This window comes from Podarcis filfolensis (genome assembly GCF_964270895.1).
Source record: "Podarcis filfolensis genome assembly, chromosome: 16".
Classification (NCBI taxonomy): domain Eukaryota; kingdom Metazoa; phylum Chordata; class Lepidosauria; order Squamata; family Lacertidae; genus Podarcis; species Podarcis filfolensis.
The window spans coordinates 27,621,955-27,646,842 of NC_139620.1; the positions used below are offsets into that span (position 1 = coordinate 27,621,955).

Genomic DNA, 24,888 nt, shown 5'->3' on the forward strand with positions numbered 1-24,888 from the left:
TCCCTGGTCTCGGATTCTGCCAGTCTTTTCCGTCAGTTCCATATAGTCCATCAACCTGGTGATCTTCTGTCCGAGGCTCTTAACTCTTTTCCAAGTCCCTTCTGCAAATCTTCTTCATATTTATACATGCACTTTACTTTGTCTTCTCCTGATCTTGTTCTTATTTTCCTTCCTTTGACGCTAAAGAGTAAATCTCGGGGAAATTCCCACCTAGCAATGTTTTTATTCCTTCTCGACAGGTCAGCCAAGTCTCCATAGTTAAAACTAAGATTCAAAAGATATTTCAGGACGCATTTCAAAGTTCCTCCAAATCTGGAGGTCCCCGCAACTCCGGTCTCCTCCTGACCCAAGTCCAGATCCCAAAGGTCAGTAAATCCCTGCATGAAGGGATCTATCCAACTTTCCTTCTCCAGTCCAAGCAGGGCTCCAATCCTCAAAATCTGGCTTTCTCTAAATTCACTCATAAAAAGCATCAACTTATAGTCATCAAATCGCATCTGTAAGACAGGGTAAAAACTAAAGTATTAGAGAAGAATTTAACTCCAATGGAAAAGGATAGGTTTCAGAATGAAACAGGTTTAATGGTGGTTAAGAAAGTGAAATACCTAGGGATTAATATGACGGCGAAAAATTTGAACTTATTTAAAGAGAACTATGAGAAATGTTGGGCAGAAGTTAAAAAAGATTTAGAAATCTGGTCTAACTTGAAGCTTTCCTTGTTGGGTCGAATTGCAGCTATAAAAATGAATGTATTGCCTAAAATGCTATTTTTATTTCAATCCTTGCAAATTTTGGACAAGATGGATTGTTTCAAGAAGTGGCAGAGAGACATCTCTAGATTTGTCTGGCAGGGCAAGAAACCTAGAATTAAGTTTAAAATTTTAACTGATGCAAAAGAAAGAGGTGGATTTGCCCTGCCAGATCTTAAATTGTACTATGAATCAGCAGCATTCTGCTGGCTGAAAGACTGGCTGCTTCTTGAAAATACAGACATTTTGGATTTGGAAGGTTTTAATAATGTTTTTGGGTGGCATGCATATCTTTGGTACGACAAGGTTAAAGCTCATAAGGCATTCAAAAACCATATTGTCAGAAAATCTTTGTTTAATGTCTGGATAAGATATAAAGACCTGGAAAGTAAAACCCCAAGGTGGTTGTCACCTATGGAAGCTAAGGCTCAGAAAAAGCTCAATATGGAGGCTAAATGGCCAAAATATTGGGAAATTTTGGAACAAGAAGGTGACAGATTGAAACTGCAGAGTTTTGAAAAATTAAAAGACAAAGTGCGAGATTGGCTTCATTACTATCAAATAAGAGAGGCCTATAATTTGGATAGAAAAATTGGCTTCCAGGTGGATAAATCGAAATTGGAAACAGAACTGTTAGAACCAAAAACTAAGATTTTGTCAAAGATGTATAACTTGCTGTTGAAATGGAACACGCAGGATGAAACGGTCAAATCAGCAATGATCAAATGGGCGCAGGATCTAGGTCATAATATTATGTTTGCTGATTGGGAGCAGTTGTGGACCACCGGTATGAAATTTACGGCATGTATTGCCTTAAAGGAGAACATTATGAAAATGATTTACAGGTGGTACATGACCCCAGTCAAGCTTGCTAAAATTTATCACCTGCCTGACAATAAATGTTGGAAATGTAAAGAAGCTGAGGGAACATTCTTTCACCTCTGGTGGACTTGCCCAAGAGTTAAGGCTTACTGGGAAATGATATATAATGAACTTAAGAAAGTATTTAAAAGTACCTTCCCTAAGAAACCAGAGGCCTTTCTCTTGGGCATAGTTGGCCAATGGGTGCCAAAGAAAGATAGAACATTCTTTATGTATGCAACAACAGCAGCAAGAATACTTCTAGCTAAATATTGGAAGACACAGGATCTACCCACCGTGGAGGAATGGCAGACGCAAGTGATAGACTACATGGAGATGGCTGAAATGACTGGCAGAATCCGTGACCAGGGAGAAGAATCGATGGAACAGGACTGGAAAAAGTTTAAGGACTATCTACAAAAACACTGTAAAATCTTTGAGTGTCAATAGGATGTGGGAAGTAAAAGCAACAGGGTTTGTGTGACTTTGGTCAAAGGTGTGTGAAAAGAAGAATCTAAGAAAAAAAGGATAAGGGGTTATGAACAGAACAATATTATGTCATATTTTATAAGATGAGGTACGGATTAAAAAAATGGAAAATGGGGACATAATAATTAGAATATAACATTAAGTATGGTTGAAACAAGGTTTTGAATCTGCTGAATCTGATTGGAGTAAAGTGGAACACAAAAAAGGGGGATGTGAGGAGGTCAAGACAGAGGGGCATGGAACTTTATAAATTTAAGAAAGAGTGTTTTTCTTTTTTCTGTTTTTCTATTTTTCTTCTTTTCTTTTTTTCTGTCATATATTTTTGTTTTTCTTGAGCTTTATGTATGGAAATGATACATTTTGAAATGATGAATTCTTTGTTTTGTAAAACCTTAATAAATATGTATTTAAAAAAAAAACAACAAATCGCATCTGTAAGGCGGGGGCTCTCTCCCTCTCCACTTGTACTACTTTAGGTTCAACAACAACAACTTTCTCCCCCACCTTCCCAGAGAGATATAGCTTTTGAAGAGTACAAAACCCACACAGAGACGCCAGCTTTCAGTCTGCTTGTGAGAACCATCAGAGATCGCAAAGAAAGGAATATATGACTACAACTAGATGAGAAAGAAAGTAATAAAGGACTATCCGGATCGAACTGGATAGAACTGACTAATTAATGCAGTAAAATAAGTGATGTCTGGAGTTATCCGGAATTTTGGACTCTTGCGGAGCTTGATGTATGGGTACCCTCAACAAAATTTAAAATTCGGCTGTATATTTTGGAACTAATGTGATCTGAATAATGTGATGTGATTGGCCTGCTAATAAAAATTATTTTTTTTAAAAAAAAAAGAGAACACGGACTGCTGAACCCCATGGATGCTGGGGTTCATGTATTTTGAATCTCTCTACCCTGGAAGCAGTGGCCACTCAAAAGAGTGGGATAAAGCAGAAAGCAATGGGTTTGTGATAGCCGTCTTCTGAGAAGTCTGCTCAAAAGTCTACTCCTATTGGTTTCTATCTATGAAATCCATGGGGCTGACTACAAAATCCATGGTGCAGTGCCGTTCTGATCAAAACGCACTTGCATAAAACATCGTTATTGTTATTTATTAGATTTATATATCACTCTTCATCACAAGAACCACAGAATAAATAATGATAGCAGGCCAAAAAATGGACAGTGTGCATTGATCTGTGGGAGGATCAATCAATCCATCAATCCTTATTGTTGTCAAAGACCGGACAGAGACCCATAGAAGTAATGGAGTTTTCTTCTATCTGCAAATTTGAAGTGCAGGATTGTGCATTAGTGGAAGCATATATATTTCACCCCGAATAAATGAAATTCAGCAGCAGCTTTCAGAACTCAATGTACAAGTTCATTTTTTTAAACCTGTGATAAGTGTTTTCTCTGAGACATACTAGAAGCTAATTAAGGAAGTTCATACTTGAACTCCAAAGAACGGTCCAGTGCATTGAGTTTAATTTATAAAAAAACTATTGTGGCACAAAGAAAGCTTCACTGCCTCCAGACTGATTCAGTTGTGAGGCCTCTTGTCAGAAACAGAGCCAACATCTCCTGGACTAAATGAGACAGTGGTACCAATTCTTAGATTCTCCTCCAGAGACCAAACTGAAGCGGCAACTCCCATCACCCACAATTAGGGTGGCCTATGGTCAGGGATGAAGGGGGTTGCAGTCACATGGAGGACACTGCCTTGGCTACTGGTGGTCCAAAGGAACTCATCCATCGCGCTCCCAACATCACGAGAAAAATAATGGGCAACAGGACTCCTTGGAAGACCGGAGAGTCTTCTGGCTGCCAAACAGAATCCAGGAATGCTGTTCCCACGGATGAACCAGGTCATTATGTCATCTTTCTTCCAAAACACTGTTAACTATATTTTTAATTGTACAGTGGTATCTTGGTTCTCAGACGCCTTGGTTCTCAAACGCCGAAAGTAAGTGTTCTGGTTTTTGAACGTTTTTCGGAAACCGAACATCGAATGCGGCTGTTGGTTATTGTTTCTGGGGTGCCTGCACCAATCAGAAGCTGCGCCTTGGTTTTCGAACAGACTTCTGGAACAGATTAAGTTTGGAACTTTTGTTTTTGTATTTATTTTCCATTTTTGTTTTGAGGCTTTTCCAGTTCATTTGTTTTTGTGACTGCGTGGAACCTAGTTCAGCTACTGATTGATTGATTGATTGATTGATTGTGTGACTGCGGAAATGGATAACAGTCCCCCAGCCAAACAATTACTATCATCAGAGCAGGTAAGAAAAAATAATAATTTTAATTTTTATCATCTACAATGCTGTCTTATTTATTTTATAGTACAGTACATTGGTTATTGCTTTCATTTTATGGATCAATGGTCTTGTTACATAGTAAAATTCATGTTAAATTGCTGTTTTAGGGGTTGTTTTTAAAAGTCTGGAACGGATTAATCCATTTTGCATTGCTCTCTATGGGAAAGCACGCCTTGGTTTTGGAATGCTTTGGTTTTGGAACAGACTTCGGGATTGGATTAAGTTTGAGAACCAAGGTACCACTGTATGTTCCATTGACTCTATTTAAAAGATGGCTCATTTGTACTGTTTGTTTTTTGATTTGTGTTCATCCACCACTTTAGGAAACGTTCAATCTCTTGGAAAAGTGGCTTATAAATTAATTTTTTAAAACTCCTTAAGAAATAGGGGAGAAATATGTCACCGTAAGGAAAACAGAAGCTGTCCTGTTGCCCATTCTATTCCCAAATGGGATAGGTGTCGACAGCTTGTCTCTCCTTGTGAAGAGATAGCAGGTTTTTGTACAGCTGTGTGTCACTGTGGTGGATCTTCGGAGGAGGGACTACCCTGACTGTCACAGGTAAGTCACTGAATTTATCACAACCCTTTCCATACCTGTGACAATATTCTAACTTTTCCATCATTTTTGCCCTCTTTTCCTTCTCTGACTGTAAACCTTAGGGCATTTGTTGTTTAGTTTACAATGAGCCTTTCATAGAAAATGTACTTGTGATCCTAGCCAGAACGGGATATTGCAAAACCATGTTACCTGCCTCTTCTTTCCTCAAGAACATTGGACAGTTAATTCAGGCTGGGTGGGAAATTCTTTTCCTTAGTCTAGGTCAATGTGACTGTCTTTGGAAATCATTTTTTGCAAATCTCTGTGGTGGCTAAACTCAGACATAATTTTACTGGTGGATGCTAAAGATAGCAGAGAAGTGAATCTGAGCTGTGCTATTCCAGGTAGCCGATATGAATTAAGGGCAGTTTGGATAATCCCCGAATTGTGCTCCAAAGCTCACATTAAAGCAATACACCAACCAAAATGTCATAAAATAGTGTGAAGCATTTCGGGTTTCCAGAAATCTCCATTCTGGAGGGCCTAAACACTTGCACCTTACGTTGTGACATTTTGGCCCACCTTATAAAATGGTTGGATATGGGCTGTGTGTTTTTTTTCTAATGTAGCTCCCTTTACTTTTTCTAATTTTGTATTTTCATTTTGGGACTTCATAAGCAGAGGAATAGAATAGATTCTGTTTCTAGATAGCTCTGCAGTTCAGAGCAACATGCTCAGTCTAAGAGAACCATGACTCTCTACATTCTACAACACAAAATGCAATCATCTGAAATGGGAACCAGGGTCAACTCTGTGCGTAAAATTTCAGCAGAATTGAATGGGGTTTGGGAACAAACTGAAGTGACCACTTTGCAATTCACAGTGCATCGGAAGGTTGAAAGCAACCTAACCCATGAGATCGATGATCAGATCTCCTGACTTTTTCCTTTGCTGTTAAATCAACTGCACAGGCTTAATTTATTAATTGAAGTAGAGGCACAGCAGCAAAGATTATTAATGTAACTCCGTAGTCTCAATTGCTGCATCCCAGACTTACTGTTGGTCCCACTGGAAAATATATACGCTTCTTTCTTTCTTTCTTTCTTTCTTTCTTTCTTTCTTTCGGAATATTTTCTCGGTAAATATAACAAAACAAAACAAAAAGAAGGAAGGAAGGAAGAAAAAATCATGGGCTGCACCCCATGTTAGTCCTTGCTCAGAGTAGACCTGCTGAAATGAACAAATTTAACTCCATTAATTTCAGTTGGTCTGCATGGACTAATACTGAGTTGGGTGCAACCCGGATGACATTAACAATAAGAATATTCCATTAATCCATTAATATAGGCATGTCCACATGTCCAAATAGGTACCTAAATGAGACTGATGGTTATAAGCCATGCATTAAAAGGGAGAAAGCACCAGGGTTGGTGGTCTTCAGATTACGATGAGATCTTCAGACCAAGAGGGGTTCAGCAATCAATCTGTCTCCCGTGGGAACTCTGAGAATTATAGCTGCGTGAAGAGAATAGGGGGATCCTAAAATCTCTCAGTAACCTTTCCGAACTACAGTTCCCAGGGCTCTAATGGAGGAAGCCATGACTGTTTAGAGTGCTTTGAGCCTACTTTAAATATATAGGTAGATGGTAGGTGGTAGATAGATAGATGATAGATAGATAGATAGATAGATGATAGATAGATTAGATAGATAGATGATAGATAGATAGATGATAGATGGTCAAATCTTTATTTGAATCAGCCACTATCCGTAGCAATAAAATAAAATAAAATGTACTGAAGATAGAGGTAAAAACTTAACTATAGAAAATACATTTTGGGGTTTTACATCATTAATCAAATGATAGATTTTATTCTAATTATCCCCGAGAAAAACCTTGCACTTTTTCTACGGTGCAAATGAAGCTGTACAAAGAAAGGTAAAACTGATTGTAAATATATGTACTGTGTGTTGGGAGAAAAACTGGTGAACATTTTGTGAGGACCAAAAAAGAAACCTTAAATTGATTTGAAAACATGGGGAATTGAACTTAAGCCCAAGAAAATGAGAAACTATAATGGAGAGGATTAATGCTTCCCTATTACCTGACGACAACACATACCAGTAAGATGACTTGTTCAGAGTTGCTTGTTCGTCTTTTTCTTGTAACATGGTTGAAATCATTTTATTATGATGATTGCTTTTTTAAAAAAATATGGATAAAAACCAATGCTCCCCTTCTGCTTTCAGTGGAGACTTCTGCTGACATATGAGAAGGGGGCAGAGTTTTCTCTAATTTTACCTATCCAAGTGTGGTTCCCCAACCTTTGAGATCCATTCCAGGGGGTTGTGGGACCTTCTGAACAGTGTGAGGCAGTTGGCAACGAGGGGAAACCATAGAAAATCCTCTCCCCCTTTCTATGTTCATAGATAGTGTCTTGACAAAACTGGAATGGATTTCACCTCAGGGATCTTTATCCTCTGAATTTGGAGTTAAGGCTTGTTCACAAAAGTGAAGCACTGCCTCATCCCCCCAAATGACCCTCTCAGAGAGCAAAAATGGCCATTGCTTGGACTCCCAATTGGGGAGGGTGCTTCTGCCCTCTGTTCCTGCTTGCGAATGTCCCATAGACATCAGGTTGACCACTGTGAGAGCAGGACAGAGGACTAGATAGGCCTTTGCAGTCCTCGTCCAGCTGAACTCTTCTTCTGTTTTAATGCTGTGTTCTCTATCCATTCTTGGAGGCTGTCTCTCAACAGCAGTTGCTAGGAATCAAAAGTGCATGGAGCAGTGTAGCTCTCAGATTGTCAAATGACATGGGCTCTGTTGTCAAAGTCTGGGAATCGGACTTCCAAAATGGCATCCGGGCATATTTTTGCTGTGGTGTATGGCAACTAGGGCAATTATTTTATTTTATTTTTTAGAATAATGCTTTAAAAAATGAAAAAGAAGTCCAAAATGGAGAGCCAGTGTGGTGTAGTGGTTAAGAGTGGTAGATTCATAATCTGGTGAACCAGGTTCGCTTCCCCACTCCTCCACATGCAGCTGCTGGGTGACCTTGGGCTAGTCACACTTCTCTGAAGTCTCTCAGCCCCACTCACCTCACAGAGTGTTTGTTGTGGGGGAGGAAGGGAAAGGAGAATGTTAGCCGCTTTGAGACTCCTTCGGGTAGTGATAAAGCGGGATATCAAATCCAAACTCTTCTTCTTCTTTTTCAAAAGCTAATTTTATGGGGGAGATGTTCCCCCAAAAAGCTCAAAAACTTTGAAAAACAAAAAGGCAACCCTACTTTTGGATTATGCCAACCCTACTTTGGACCAGATCCAGAAAGGCTCATTGTATATTCTTTAAAATACTTATGCACAATGAACATAGGTGCTAACGCCCTGGGTGCCTGAGCACCCACAAATTTCCCCATGAACAGACCAGGCACCCACGAATTTCAGTTCCAGGGCCATGCACCCTGCATGGCACCCATGGCCCCGGGCACCCACAGTTGTGGGGCCAAGTTGGCACTCCTGACAGTGATAGTTCACCATGTGTACAAGAACAAATAAGGTGCTTTGTAGATCTCTCCTCTGCTATGGCTGTCAGTATAAATATGTGAGTTTAAAAGTGCGTATCAGGCAGGGAATGTATATCCCAGTTGCTAAGCACCTCTCCAGTTTCTAAATTGGTCTTAACTTTGTTTTATCTTTGTGTTAATTGGTTTTAACTCATCAATATTTTATAGAGTGGAGATGAAAGGACAGAAGTTCAGGAAGTTTTTCAAAGCCCTATCTAGAAATGACAGACTATGACCACAAGACCTTTTGCAAGGAAACCTTGCTCTGTAGCCTCTCCCATTAGCATAGACATATGATCTACAACTCCCTCCCATGTGCATTATTGTATTCTAGTTGCAGATATTCCCAACCAGACTCATGCACTGTAATGAGAAGGAGAAATCTCTGAATAAACTCTTCCTCTTACAGATCACCACAGCTCAAGGGTGCCAAGAATGGCTGTGTTGCTTCATAGACCAAAAGATACAGGTTCAATTATGTGTATATTGCACAACAATATTTTCTGTGCTATGAAGCATTAAGGTTCAGTTCCCCTTGGCAATTTTCGGAGAATCATGAAGAGGTCAAAGGGGCCTTCAACCACACCTAGTCCAACTTACAGCTCAATGATTCCTCTTTCTAAAAATAGATGGTTCCAGGAGCCACCATTTAAAATTGCTCACAGTGCCTCAGAGTAATGCAGAAGCATTATGGGAAATTTAAATGGCAGCTCCCAGTTTCTGACACCACCATCACATGGAGCACAATAAATATTTTAGGATACATCCATATGATATATTAAATGGTGGGGCACTCTGAGAATATATAATGCATAATAGCAGTTAAACAGAGAAGAAGGCTTCACAAGCAACAGTATTACAAAGTTTCTTGAGGCTGGGGGAGAAGAAAAGCTTTTGGAGGAGATTGACATCAACAAGTCATGGCTTCCAGATAGTCAAATGTCCTTACAAAACATTTCAGGACACAACTTTAGGGAATAGAGTCAGATAGTACTTCCTCTATGAAATCAAATAACTTATTACCCCCCCGAGACACGACACTTAACCAGATTTCCCCTTGACTTCCAGGTCAGCCAACAGTACCTCCAACAGTGAACGTCTTCCCACCATCCCCAGAAGAATTGAAGAGCTCAGACAAAGCCACCGTGGTGTGTCTCATGGATGGCTTTTACCCAGGCACTGTCCAAGTTACCTGGCAGGCTGATGGCGCCACCATCTCCTCTGGGGTGGAGACAACCACGCCCACCAAGCTGAATGACAAGTATGCGGCCAGCAGCTACCTCAGCATGAAAAAGTCCGACTGGGAGAGCTATGAGACAGTCACCTGCAAAGTGACGCATGATGGGAAGACCGTTGAGAAGGTGGTGAGGAGATCGGACTGTGCCTAAAGGCTGGATGGGTCTGATGAGTTCCTCGTGCCTCCAGAAGCCGAGAAGAAAGAGTCCTTTCATGTTCAAGGGGGCCAAGTTTATTCTCTGATTTCCTCTAATGCTACATTGATCCATCCAGCCTGGTTTCCTTCCTATGTCGTTCCCCTCCCCACACCTCCTCCCTTCCTCTTCTCCCTGGAATCTCCTTTGTATGTTGGCTTATAATGTTTGCAAATTAATAAAATGTCATACATTTCACCAGTGTTTTTTCTTGACCAACTTATTTATTCCATCTCCTTCAAGCAGGTTGTATTCATGGTTTCCTGTCATATTACAGAAGGAAGTGTGCTGTTACTCTGCCAAAATGCACTCAGCTCAGGTCTATGGCTGGTAGCAGCAGTGATAAAAGCAGTGCGATTTCAGGGAATGTAGGAAGCGGCCTTCTCCCAAGTCACACCAGTGGTCCATCTAGGTGGGCATTTTCTACACTGGTGGGCTGTGGCTTTCCTGGAGTTCAGGCAGGGTTCTCTCTTAGTCCTACCTACCATTTTAGGTCCTGAGAAATGGAAAAGGTCAATTTCGGTTCGGGATGCATCCCAGATTCATTTCTGGTGGGTATTTCAAACATTCCCAAACATCACTTACATGTTCTTCCTTCCACTCAGTGGCTCACTCATTGCATTTAGGATGTTTAATGAAGAGGTACTAGGCTCTAATGAATTAAAATCCAGGGTTTCTCCAGAGTATAAGAGAAAATAAAATAAAATAAAATAAAATTCCATAATCACTAGTAAGTGTTAGCCAGTACCTTACCAATATACACACTAAATTAGCAGACATGGAGTAAAGGTAGAAATCTTTCTACCTTGTGACTGACCTGTGGCCCTTGAGTTGTTATAATTCCCACCATCCCTGGCCACTGGCCATGCTGGCTGAGTGGGATGCAAGCTGGAGTCCCACAGCATCTGCAGGGTCCAACCCTGGCATAAAGCAACAGCTATGGGACAGGATTTTGGTAAGCTTCCAGTTTGCTCCATCAGATTGCAGTCACCCTGCCTATACCATAAAAATGCATCTCCCGGTTTTATGCACAACACTATCATGAGGTATGTAGCCCATGAAGAAAATGCCACAGCACACCTTGTTGCCAGCTTTCTGCGCACTCCTATTTGAATTAGGCTATCTGGGCCGATGTCAGGGACTGGGCAGAGAAGGAATGGTGCAGACCGCCTCCCCATCCTCATCCCTCCAGGGAGGAAGAAGAGGAAGACAGTACAGTGGTACCTTGGGTTAAGTACTTAATTCATTCAGGAGGTCCGTACTTAAACTGAAACTGTTCTTAACCTGAAGCACCACTTTAGCTAATGGGGCCTCCCGCTGCTGCCGCACCGCCGGAGCACGATTTCTGTTCTTATCCTGAAGCAAAGTTCTTAACCCGAGGTACTATTTCTGGGTTAGCAGAGTCTGTAACCTGAAGCATCTGTAACCTGAGGTACCACTGTATAGATCTAGAAGAGGGGTTTGAGGGAGGTCACAGCTCAGAGGCAGAGGAGTTTGGCAGTTGGGAAATAATAGGAGAGAAGGAGACAGGACCGGAATGGCAGCTAGCTGACATGGTGTCTTTAGAAAGCATCCCAGACCCTCCATCTCCCAGAACCTGCGAGCCTTAAAATTAGGAGATCCAAGAGCTCAAAGACAGAGGGCACATAGCATCACCCATAGAAGTGATGATGAATGAGGAAGTGGGAGAGATGGGGGTGAAGATTCACTCAGGGGAACACCATTATCCAAGAGGATGGGTTCTCTAGCTTCTCTCTGTAATATTGAAATAAAAAAGGACAGTAAGAAACTTTTCCTTGTCTTTATACTTTCCTGGACAACCAGCCAGGAGCTGGTGACAGCAACCTGACAGGGGGAAAGGGAGAGAGAAGAAAATACCCATGTCCTTGCAAGATGTTTATGGCTGCTTCTGAGCCATATGTACACAATGGGTACCAGGAATGCCAACTTGACTCCACGACTGTGGCTGTCTGGCACCGTAGGTGCAATGAAGTGATCATGGCCCTGGCACAGAAATTTGTGGGTGCCCGGCCCCTTCATGGGGAATTTTGTGGGTGCTTGGGAACCCAGGGCACCAGGGAGCTAACCTATGATGGGTATCAAATGTCAGGGAGTATCAAATGGTGAGGATTTACACCAGCTCAGCAAGCAGGTCTCTCCTTAGCCAGCTCCCACTTTTTTATTTCCACCCTGTCCATGGGGAGGTCAGCTTCCTCCTCTTCAGTCTCAAAGTTCTCCAGCTGCTGCATCCCACCTCTCCTCAGCATCCAACTGGACCCTACTTAAGCCAGAGTTCTCTTGACCAAAGTTGTCTTCCATTCCATGCCTACATCTCCTAAGGTAATTGCCTTCCTCATGCTCACAGATTCACCCCCATAGCAATCAGCAGCAGCCCCCACTGCATCTCTCCCAGTTTCTGCCTACGATGAACTACTATGAACACACACAACAGTGCAATTATGACCAAGAGGCCTTCCGCAGCATCATTTGTTTATGATAGTCTGTCTATGCCGTCTAGGCCTGAACATATGTAAGTAGACATGGTCCAAGCTACCTCGCTGACCGGGTGACCATGGCTGAACCTCATGGATGGTTCAGCAGGTCAACTCTCTACCTTGGAACTAATTGCCACTCAAATGAGATACATAAATCAGAATAATAAAAAAAATCAGTTTGTGAGTATCGGCTTTGCAGAAGTCTGCTCCTGTTGGCTTTTATCTATGAAATCCATGCTGACCACAAAATCCATGGTGCAGTGCAATTCTGATCAAAATACATTTGCAGGGAAACTTCCCAGGCCTGCGTTATTTCACACAGGAAGTTGGACAGTGTGGAAATGAGAGAAGTCAGAAGCCATACAAGCAATCGAGAGTTTTCTTCTACCCACAAATCCTAAGTGCCAGATTATGCATCAGTGGAAGCATCTCTGTTTCACCCTGAAGAAATGAAATTCATTGGCACCTCTCAAAACTCAATAACAAGCTCATTTTTAAAAAATCAGTGATAACTGTTTTCTCTGAAACATACCTGTAGCTGATTAGGGAAGTTCCTATTTAAGCTCCAGTGCATTGAGTTTAAATTATAAGAAACTAGTGTGGCACAGACAAAGCTTCACTGCTTACAGATTAATTCACTTGTGAGGCCTCTTGTAAAAAACAGAGCCAACATCTGCTGCACAAAATAAGGCAGTGGTATCAATGGTTTGGTTCTCCTATAGAGATCTAGTTAGGATGACTAAAGCAGAGGTAGACAACATGGTGGCTTCCAGATCTTTTGGACTACAATGCCCATCATCCACAGTTAGGATGGCCAATGCTTAGGGACGATAGGAGTTGTAGTCCACAGGAACTGAAGGCCACCACAGTCCTTCCCACGGACCAGAGAAATCCATCTATAATATTCCTTACATTTAGAAATGAATAACTTGGAACAGAACTACTCGGAAGTCCAGAGATTCTTCCAGATACTCAGCACAGATTGTATCCGCCTTGCCCAGAGATGAGCCAGGTAAGTAGGACATTTTTCCTCCCAAACATACTGCTCTGTACAATATTTCATTGCATGTTCCATTGACTCTAAGCATTCTTTAAAACTGTATTTGAACCGCTTGTTTGGACTGGTGTTTGTATACCACTTTATGAAACGTTGGATTTCTGGGGAAAGCAGCTTATAAATCTATTAAAAAGAAACTTCTTCAGAATTGGGGGGAAATATGTCACCGTGGCGCTGTGGGTTAAACCACAGAGTCTAGGACTTGCCGATCAGAAGGTCAGCGGTTCAAATCCCCGCGACGGGGTGAGCTCCCGTTGCTCGGTCCCTGCTCCTGCCAACCTAGCAGTTCGAAAGCACGTCAAAATGCAAGTAGATAAATAGGTACCACTCCTGCGGGAAGGTAAACGGCGTTTCTGTGCCCTGTTCTGGTTCGCCAGAAGCGGCTTAGTCATGCTGGCCACATGACCCGGAAGCTATACGCCGGCTCCCTCAGCCACTAAAGCGAGATGAGCGCCACAAACCCAGAGTTGGTCACGACTGGACCTAATGGTCAGGGGTCCCCTTACCTTTACCTTATGTCACCGTAAGGACAATAGCAGTTCTCCTACTGCCCATTCTATTCCCAAATGGGATAGTTGTCGTATTGTGAAGGAACAGCAGGTTTTTGTCAAGCTGTGTGTCCCTGTGGCTCGTCTTCGGAGGAGGGACTCACTTGACTGTCCTTGGTAAGTCACTGGATTTATCAGTCCTTTCCGCACCTGTGGCAATGTTTTAACTTTTCCATCACTTTTGCCCTCTTTTCCTTCTCCGGCTGTCATTTACTTTGCAATGAGAATTTACTATAAACGGTATTTGAAATCCTAGCCAGAGCTGAATTGTGCAAACCCATTTTGCAGGTTTCTTCTCTCCTCAATAACACTGGAAAGTTAGGGGTGGATGGAGATTTCTTTTCCTCAGTCTAGGTCCTTGTGACAGTATTTGGGGGTAAATATATCAAAATAGCCTTGGTGGCTGAACAATTGGATGCAAAAGATGGAAAAAAATAAAACTGAGCTGTAATGTCACTCTAAGGAAAACAGAAGTTGTCCTATTACCCATACTAATCCCATATGGGATGGTTGTCAATGGCCTTGTGAAGGAACAGCAGGTTTTTGTACAGCTTTGTGTCACTGTGGTATGTCTTCGGAGGAGGGACCTACCTGACTGTCACAGGTAAGTCACTGAATTTATCACAACCCTTTCCATACCTGTGACAATATTCTAACTTTTCCATCATTTTTGCCCTCTTTTCCTTCTCTGACTGTAAAGCTGACTTTAGGGTTTCTGTTGTTTAGTTTACAATGAGCCTTTCATAGAAACTGTATTTGTAATCCTAGCCAGAGCAGGATGTTGCAAATCCATTTTACATGCCTCTTCTCTCCTCATTAACACTGGGATATTATTGGTGGATCATTGTGACAATCGTTGAAAACATTTCTATCAAATTCCCCTTCCTGGCTAACCTTGACATAATCTTACTGTTGGGTGGAAAAGATGGTAGAAAAGTAAATTTGAGTTGTAGTGTTCCTTCCAGGTACCCAATATGATTTATGAGGAAGGTTGAATCAGTTTCTAATGGTGCTCCAAAATCCATATTAGTGCAAGAGACCAACCAAAATGTAATAAAATAGTGTGGAGAATTTCAGCTTTCCAGACCATTCTGGAGAACTGATAAACTTGCAGGCTGCCCTGTGACATTTGGGCTGGGTTTATAAATGTATAGTCCTACTGTAGATTTCTGAATTTTTCTTAGGAACTAATGTGGCTCTCTTCACTTTTTCTATTTTGGGTCTCCCTATCTAGAATCATAGAACAGCTTCTGTTCAAATGAACTGTTTTTTGTTTTGAAAAACTCAGTAATCCACAGGCGCAGGCTCTCAAATGACTTTTTAAAATAAAAATCTGAAGATGTTCAACATATTATTGATAGTTAAATGTAGCCACGTAAAATGTAAACCACAGTCTACATATTTCAGAAAAACTGAATGGGTTTTTCAGAGAAAGTTGGAGTGAGGGTTTTGCAAGAAGGCTAAGAGAGATCTAAACGGATATATCTAGAAAAATCACCTGAGATTTAAGGGGCACGATGGAATCAAATGCAACAAACTCCATTTTTTAACTGAAATAGAGGCACAGCAGGAGAGAGAATTAACCAATTTCCCTATTTCTTTAGTCTCAATTCTCACACCCTAAACTTAATGTTGGTCTCACTGGGGAAAAAATATGTGGGTACTTTTATTTTTATTTGCAAGTATAAAAGGAAGGAGCAAAGCCAAAGACATTAGGTTGTATCTAATACTAGTCCTGTTTGGAGTAAACCAATTGCAGGCATAAAAGACTTATGTCCACTCATTTCAGTGGGTCTTTTTGGATTAAAACTGAGTTGCAATCTACCCAGCTGGCACTGGCAATAAGAATATTCCATTAATCCTAATGTAAATATAAATATAGGCAGATTTACAAATAGGTATATAAATGATACTGATCATTATAAGCCATGCATTAAAAGGGAGAAAGCCCAGACCGTTGTGACACCTTCAGACCTAGAGGGGTTTAACAATCAATTTGTCTCCCGTGGGAATTCTGTGAATTGTAGCTCTGTGACGGGAATAGAGGGATCTTAAAATCTCTCCGCAACCTTTCCAAACTACAGTTCCCAGAGTTCTTTGGGGGAAGCCATGACTATTTAGAGTGCTTTGATCCTGTTTTAAATGGATTGTGCAAGTGGGTCTATACAAAGAGGGGTATTCCATTAATCCTAATGTGTGCATGTTGGGGGGAAAGATGGTGAACATAAACTGATTTGAAAACATGGGAAATGGAACTTAAGCCCAGGAAAATAAGAAACTAAAATTGACCCATTAACGTATCCCTGTTACCTGACTACAACACTTGCCAATAGGATGCCTTATTCAGAGGTGCTTGTTCTTTTTCTCTGACCATAGTTGAAATCATATTATTATTATTATTATTATTATTATTATTATTATTATTATTAGGATAAAAACCCATGCTCCTATTCTGCTTTCAGGGAAGCCATCCGCTAACATATGAGAAGGGGACAGAGTTTTCTCTGATTCACCCCACCCAACTCAGGTCTCCCCTGGCTTAAAATTCATTCCAGATGGTTGTGGGCCCTTCTGAACAGTGTGAGGCAGTTGGCAGCGAGGGGAACAGGGAACCAGAGAAAAACATCTCCCCCTTTTTATGTTAAAAAAATAATAATAACTGGAAGGGATTTCACCTCGATGATTTTTATTCTCCAGATTCAGAGTTAAGACTTGTTTACAGAAGTGAAATGCTGTCTTTCCCCTCTATATGGCTGCGCCAGCGAGCAAAAATGGCTGTTGCTTAGACTCCCAAATGGGCAGAGTGCTGCTGCACTCTGTTCATGCTTGTGAGCTTCCAATAGACACCCAGTTGATCACTGTGAGAGCAGAATGGAAGTCTAGATGGGCCATTGCAACCCTGATCCAGCAGACCTCTTTTTTTCTGATGCTATGTTATTCTTTCGCTCTTAGAGGCCATTTTGCAATACCCGCTGCCAGGGATCAAAAGCACAGAGAGGGCTGTTGATCTCAAAATCTTTTTGCAAGCTTCCAATAGACATCAGGTTGACCGCTGTGAGCAGTGTCCCAAGCCAGTTGGGCTTCTCGTCTGATCCAGAAGGGCTCACCTTATTGACTTTAAAATATTTATGTGCAATGAAAGTTCACCCCCTCTGAGAGCAAACAGGGTGCTTTCTTGATCTCTCCTTTGCTATGGCAGTCAGTATAAACATGTGGGTCATTTCCCCAGAAGAACTTGTAATTTTGAACAATCCTTTGTACAGTGGTACCTCAGGTTAAGTACTTAATTCGTTCCGGAGGTCCGTACTTAACCTGAAACTGTTCTTAACCTGAAGCACCAGTTTAGCTAATGAGTCCTCCTGCTGCTGCCGCGCCACCAGAGCACAATTTCTGTTCTCAAAGTTCTCTGAAGCAAAGTACTTAACCCGAGGTAATATTTCTGGGTTAGCGGAGTCTGTAACCTGAAGCGTATGTAACCTGAAGCGTATGTAACCTGAGGTACCACTGTGCTTAAGAACAAGTGACCAGTCCAAATTGGGCATTGATCTTGTCCACTCCTGACCATGTCAGGGAATGGGTAACATAGTAATCCTCTACTTGTGCCCGGATGCTGTGACACCAGAAATCACATCAGCCCTGGCCATGCTTAATGGGGCTGTCACCGACTGGAGAGACACAGATTCCACATCCCTGCTTTATGCTGACTGGCAGAACTTGCACAGTTATGGGCTAGGGGGATCCGAACAGCTTTCTTCTTTCTTCGGCCGAGTAAGATGGTCTTCCATAAACACAGTTTTAAAAGTGATTCTGTAAGTGACTATGGAGGCCGATTCTGGATCCACAAGTCTTTCCACAGTGGAGACATGGGTTTCCGGGTGGGCGTTGGTCATGGTGAGGGTTTGCTGAGTGTGCCTTCCTCATAGCATGTTTCTCCCTTTCGTTCTGAGTTTGAGCATCTTCAAAGTCCACAACACCTTTGGTAAAAGCTGTTCTCCAACTGGAGCGCTCGCAGGCCAGTGCTTCCTAGTTGTCGGTTATTATACAGTGGTACCTCGGGTTACATACGCTTTAGGTTACATACACATCAGGTTACAGACTCCGCTAACCCAGAAATAGTACCTCGGGTTAAGAACTTTGCTTCAGGATAAGAACAGAAATCGTGCAGCAGCAGTGCAGCGGCAGCAGGAGGCCCCATTAGCTAAAGTGGTGCTTCAGGTTAAGAACAGTTTCAGGTTAAGAACAGACCTCCAGAACGAATTAAGTTCTTAACCCAAGGTACAACTGTACTACATGTTTTTAGATTTGCCTTGAGAGTCTTTAAATCTCTTTTGTTGACCACCAGCATTGCACTTCCCATTTTTAAGTTCAGAATAGAGTACAGTGGTATCTCCAGTTGCGAACAGTCAGATCCCAAGGAATTCGCAACTGGAGGTGCAGCTACTGCGCATGTGCGTGGCACCGTTTAGCGCTTTTGCGCATGCGCGCATGGCAGAAACCAGAAAAATACTTCTGGGTTTGCCGCGTACGTATCCCGAAGGATATTTAACCGGAGGCCAACGTAAGTAGAGGTACCACTGTAGTTGCTTTGGAAGACGATAATCAGGCATCTGCACAAGATGATCAGTCCAAATTTGCTTCTTCCAGTACACTGGCCTGTCTTCCCAAATGATGTGTAAAATTTGACAGCAGCTCTTTAGTGTCTATGGTGTTCTAGATGTAGATATTCCTAACTGGACTGATGCAGTCTAAACTCTTCCTCTCACAGATCACCACAGTTCAGTCATGCCAAGAATGCCTATGTTGCTTCATAGACCATAATATATTTTGCATGGGCTGAAACATGTGTTTGTTGCACGACAACATTTTTGGTTGCTATAAAGGAATACGACCTGGTTCTGCTGGGCCTTTTCCATAGAATCATAAAGAGCTGTAAGACATCTTGTAGGACACTTTCAGCTCAAGGTATAGCTACCAAATAGTAACAGGTCCTTCCAAAACATTTCAGCACACTACATTGGAGAACTGGGTCAGATAGTCCTTCCTTTATGAAATCAAATAACTTATTACATGTGTCAAATATTTAATACCCCCCTGAGACACGACACTTAACCAGATTTCCCCTTGACTTCCAGGTCAGCCAACAGTACCTCCAACAGTGATCGTCTTCCCACCATCCCCAGAAGAATTGAAGAGCTCAGACAAAGCCACCGTGGTGTGTCTCATGGATGGCTTTTACCCAGGCACTGTCCAAGTTACCTGGCAGGCTGATGGCGCCACCATCTCCTCTGGGGTGGAGACAACCACGCCCACCAAGCTGAATGACAAGTATGCGGCCAGCAGCTACCTCAGCATGAAAAAGTCCGACTGGGAGAGCTATGAGACAGTCACCTGCAAAGTGACGCATGATGGGAAGACCGTTGAGAAGGTGGTGAGGAGATCGGACTGTGCCTAAAGGCTGGATGGGTCTGATGAGTTCCTCGTGCCTCCAGAAGCCGAGAAGAAACAGTCCTTTCATGTTCAAGGGGGCCAAGTTTATACTCTGATTTCCTCTAATGTTACGTTGATCCATCAAGTCTGTTTTCTTTCCTATGTCGTTCCCCTCCCCACACCTCCTCCCTTCCTCTTCTCCCTGGAATCTCCTTTGTATGTTGGCTTATAATGTTTGCAAATTAATAAAATGTCATACATTTCACTGGTGTCATTACTTTACCCACTAACTTATTCCAGGTACTTCAAGCAGGTTGTATTCAAGGTTTCCTGTCATATTACAGAAGGAAGTGTGCTGTTACTCTGCCAAAATACACTCCGCTCAGGTCTATGGCTGGTAGCAGCAGTGATAAAAGCAGTGAAATTTCAGGGAATGTAGGAAGCAGCCTTCTCCCAAGTCAGACCAGTGGTCCATCTAGGTGGGCATTTTTTACACTGGTGAGCTGTGGCTTTCCTGGAGTTCAGGCAAGGTTCTCTATATGCAGTGCTTTTTTCTGTGGGGACGCAGGGGGATGCATACCCCTAACCATTTTGTGAATCTAAGAAGAAAATGTTTAGTTTCTTCTCTAGCACGTGATTCGTCTGTTCCATTGCTTCCCCCAATGGCAGCCTTTTGTCCATTTACTGTGTTTATTTTTCTCAAATTGAACTATAAAATGGTGATTTTCTTGAGTCAAAATGAGAGTACCTCTAAACATTTTTTTAAAATAAAAAAGCACTGTCTATATGTGACCTGTGATCCTTTCCAATGAGCAGTGCTTTATCTAAACAGGTTCCAGTGCTAGAGGAGCAGAGCTACATAATGGCTCAGCAACCTTTTTAGTATTATTATTGTGATCAACTGACCCTTTCAATTGCTTTTTTTTTATGAATTAGCTTCCTTTGCCCAGTGGAAGTTGACTGGTTGTCATTCCACTCCATGATTCATTTCAGGTGGTATTTCAAACATTCCCAAACATTGCCACTGGTCTGCCATCTTCTTCATGCCACAATATGGAGAGTGGTCCATTTGGGTCCATAGGTACAAATGGAGCCCTGGTCCACCAACCCTGGTCCACCAACCTCAGTGTCCTCAGGAAGACCCAACCTGCCTGCCTTCTGTACAACCATTCAACAGATGGCTCTGCCTCTACTTGGCTCTAGCCCTACTTTCCACCCAATCAGTTTCATTGCTCTGATTGCTTTGGGGAGGCAATATGAAGAGCCGATAGCCTCCAGTGAATGAAAGTCATAGGTTTCCCTGAAGAATAGGATAAATTCTTTGAAAAACTGCTTTAAGAATGTCTAACTGCTTCTGAAGACCATGTGGAATGATTGGTATAAGAACAGTATACCTGAAGGAGCGTCTCCACCCCCATCGTTCAGCCTAGACACTGAGGTCCAGCTCCAAGTGCCTTCTGGTGGTTCCCTGCCTGCAAGAAGTGCGGTTACAGGGAACCCATCAGAGGCCTTCTCAGTAGTGGCACCCGTCCTGTGGAACACCCTCCCATCAGATGCCAAGGAGATGACTTTTAGAAGACATCTGAAGGCAGCCCTGTTTAGGGAAGTTTTTAATGTCTGATGTTTCATCACCTTTATTATTAATAATAATATTCTGTTGGGAGCAACCCAGAGTGGAAAACCCAGCCAGATGGGCGGTGTATAAATAAATAATTATTATTATTATTATTATTATTATTATTATTATTATTATTATTGCAATCACATACTGAAAAAAGTGACCTGCTTACTGTACTAGCATAAATCCTGGTTAATAATAATAATAATAATAATAATAATAATAATTCCCGGACACCACTTTGGTACTTCCTCTTTCCCCATTTTTAGAATGAAAGGTAACTCCTGAACAGAGATATGAAAACCTACAAGAAGAAAAGTGGAAAAATTGAGGAAACTCATTTCCCCAGAAATATTTCCAAGTTTTTCTTTCCCCCTATTTATTGCCCCCCAAATTGAAAGGAAAACCACAAAAATTGGTAGGGGGACAATTTTTTTCCATATTTTTTCCCAGGTCTTCACATCTCTAGTGCTTCTGATGTAAATGTCCACCTCATCTGTTATCCTGTTTCCCACAGCTGGTAGTCGGGTGGCCTTCAGGGACAGCCAGGTATGCTTCCAGGAAGCCCATAAGAAGGCAACCCTGAGGAACTCTACATTAGTTGCTAGCAGTGGACAGTTCTACATGGAAATGAGAAGACAAATTCTCATTTCTTCTCCCTCCCTTGTTTTTCTCACATCCACACTGCTCCATGACAAAACCCTTCCACCCCAAAAGAGATACCCATTCGCTTCATTTTGATACATCAAAATAAGAGAGGGTCTCCAACTTTAATTTCTGAGTGTCGGCTTAAAATATCAGCCTACTGTTGACATCCACAGGAGACTACAGAACCCATGATACAGTGCAACTGTGATCAAAATACACCTCCACAGAAACATCCCAGGCCTGTGTAAGGCAGGGAATGGAAGCCAGAACCACCACAGCAGAGGCAAATAACAAAGCATAGGTTCCAGCGTTTCTCTAATCAAAACAGGGACATCCTATTCCATAAGAGTAATTTTACGATTAATAGCCTTCCCATCTGACTGGGTTGCCCCAGCTACTCAGGGCAGCTTCTAACATATATAAAAGCATAATAAAACATTGAACATATTTATAAAGAAAACCTTCCCTATACAAGGCTGCCATAAGATGGATCAGGGGTTGGATAACTCAATTCCCTCCAACATTTCTCTGATGAAAATAGGGATGTCCTAAGGAAAAGGGGCCCCTTCATGGCAAAGGGGGTGGAATAACTCAGAGAAGCTATGAGCTATGCCATGCAGGGCCACCCAAGACGGACAGGTCATAGCCGAGAATTTAGACTAAATGTGATCCACCTGGAGAAGGAACTGGCAATCCACTCCAGTATTTTGCCAAGAAAACTCCATGGACATAAAAAAAAGGAGAAGCTTTGAGAAGAAAGTGAGAGTTTCCAAGGCATGCCCTGGTTCATGGGGTCACGGAGAGTCAAACACGACTAAGATGACTAAACAACAACAACAAAGGGAAAAGGGGGACATTCTGGGATCAAAGTGGAAACCGGGACAGCTTCTGTAAATCCAGGGCTGTCCCTTAGAGAGACTGACAACGTTATTTTTAAGGTATTTTAAATGGTTTCTCAAAGGGTTAAGAAGTCATACTAGCTGCTCATTACAGGTAAGTTCGTATGTATAGTCAAAGAAATGGTTCAATGCCTTGAGTTAATTTATAAGAAACTTTTGCAGCACAGATAAAGCTTCATTGTCTGTGTGATCTCTTCTAAGAAACAATTTCTTCATTAACTGGATGTGTTATTGCTATGAATGTTATGTGTTTCCCAGAAAGGTAGGCTTGTCTGACTAATTCATTCTTTGGGAATTCTGATGCAAACTGATATGATCATTGGCCCCATGGACTAAGGTGCAAATTAGTCATCTTTGGATTTTGTGTTTCTCCAAATTTTGCGATACAGTTCTTAGCTTAAAAAAATCAAGGATCTGCATCTTAGCATCAAATCTGTTTTCAGAAATGCATGATTTGAGAGAAATATGTATATTGGAAAAAATACGTTCAAAATTAACCATGTTTGTGGCAAATTAAATAACAATAGCAATTGTAGATTAATGTGGGAAGGGGACCAAAGGGACTTACAAATGGAAATGGATTTATGAATGAATATGGATCTATGAATGGACATGGACAGGAATTAAACTGACCCATTCATCCCTAGCACTGGGAAATTGGTTGGATAAAGGACTTCATCTAACATACTCCCTGCATCCAAGAACAGACTGTCTGGGCAATGGAAGATCTACAACCAGGAAGATTTACAAAGAGTCACGTACCGGTATTTTAAAAATAACTGTCATGGTTTGATAACAGGACCTTATCATTGTCACCCCAGAGATAGGTTTGTTTTTTTCAAAAAAGAAATGCACCATTGCCTACAACTTCTTTGGAAACAGTACAGTATTCTTTTAGAAAATGCATACCATTGTTTATTGCCCACTGTCAGGTCCTGTGGCAAGAATGGAGAAACATTTTGGCCCTCTGGACATGACTGGACTCCCAGCACCTGCCAATGCAAGTCAGCATGGTCAATGGTCAATGATGATGGAAGTCATAGCCAAGCAAGATTTGGGGGGGGGGTCCCAGGTCTGCCTACTCCTCCCAGATGGACTGGGGTTCTGTACCATTTCACACCTGTGAGGGAGGCAGGTTTTTGTACAGCCGTGTGTCACTGTGGTGGGTCTTCGGAGGAGGAACCCACTTGACTGTCACAGGTAAGTCACCAAATTTATCCCGAATCTTTCTGTACCCGATGCAATATTCTAATGTTTCCATCCTTTTTTGCCTTCTTTTCATTCTCTGGTTCTTGATTGACTTTTGGGCTTTTCGTATTATATCTACGCTGATTCTTTCATAGGGACTGTTGAATTGTTAAAAAACCAGGCAGTGGGTTAAAAAAAATCCTATTCGCTGCATGTAGAAACAGATGGATCGGTTTTATCCTACTTCTCGGGTGGTGGGGTGCGTCAATGAAATGTCTCTATAAACTCTGTCAGTCTTTCCCACTGGGCGGAAATTATGTTCGAAAACTGAGTTTGAGTTGTGGCATCTCCTATACAACTGGATTACGTCTGATGGGATTCACTGATTCTGCTATTAAGAATCCTGACTGTGAATGAACAAAAATAGAGTAAAATAGATAGTTTATAAACTTGCAACAAGCTCTTTTTAAATATTCACTGAGAGTTTCCATCTAGATTTTACTTTAATGATAGAAACTATGCAATTGTTTTTCCAAAGTTGAACTGAGTTTTGTGGATGACACTTCATCAAAATGAAATGGTAGATCTTATTCTACTTTGGGGGGGGGGGTTATTCTGAGAAATGCAATCCAAAATCCATAACAATAGCACTGTTGAAGTCTATGCAACTGCACTGGCAGAAGTAGACTATGAATTTTAGCCTCACGCAGTGACTTTAGCGAGATTGTAGGAAAAGAACCACTTTATTGAGTGCATACAAGTGTATGCAAAACCAAAATATTAGACTCTGGGATGCCATAAATTTTAAAGACACCCAATTGTTCAAATTGTCATGTCACCCTCTAAGACATCTAGATGAAATCAGTCTTGAAGATTATTATAACTATAAGAGAATACAGGTGCCTGATTGCCACCATCAAAGCCGATTTCACAGATGTATTAGTTTTTTCACATGTTGACTTGAATCCGCATGATCTAAGTGTTTGCTCTCAGAGCTAATTCCTCTGGGGCATGCTATTTTAAAGATCTGATATTCTAAAGTAGGCTGGGTATAGAAGGCA

At 41.7% G+C, this 24,888-nt stretch overlaps 2 protein-coding genes and 1 gene segment (V, D, J or C); all 3 read left to right on the top strand.

Annotated features, from left to right (window-relative positions):
• The window catches only part of LOC310751314 (immunoglobulin lambda-1 light chain-like), a 46,413-nt gene extending 36,268 nt beyond the window's left edge, over positions 1–10,145 (top strand). Inside the window, exons 3-4 of the V gene segment in view lie at positions 4,937–4,974; positions 9,586–10,145.
• The window catches only part of LOC310751335 (immunoglobulin lambda-1 light chain-like), a 100,135-nt gene extending 80,396 nt beyond the window's left edge, over positions 1–19,739 (top strand). Inside the window, exons 3-4 of one of the 2 annotated variants that reach the window (XM_083590640.1) lie at positions 14,130–14,164; positions 19,180–19,739. In XM_083590640.1, coding sequence (XP_083446766.1) covers positions 14,130–14,164; positions 19,180–19,499 — 355 coding nt within the window. In that variant the 3' untranslated portion in view covers positions 19,500–19,739. Of the gene's footprint in view, positions 1–14,128; positions 14,165–19,179 lie in introns of both variants that reach the window. The other variant, XM_083590641.1, reaches the window with a different exon arrangement.
• Positions 1–24,888, top strand: part of LOC310751334 (immunoglobulin lambda-1 light chain-like) — a 90,317-nt gene that overhangs the window by 62,586 nt on the left and 2,843 nt on the right. For all 4 annotated transcript variants that reach the window (XM_083590638.1, XM_083590639.1, XM_083590637.1 and 1 more), the window contains exon 3: positions 23,802–23,839. In XM_083590638.1, the coding sequence (XP_083446764.1) occupies positions 23,802–23,839 (38 nt within the window). The remainder of the gene's footprint in view (positions 1–23,801; positions 23,840–24,888) is intronic.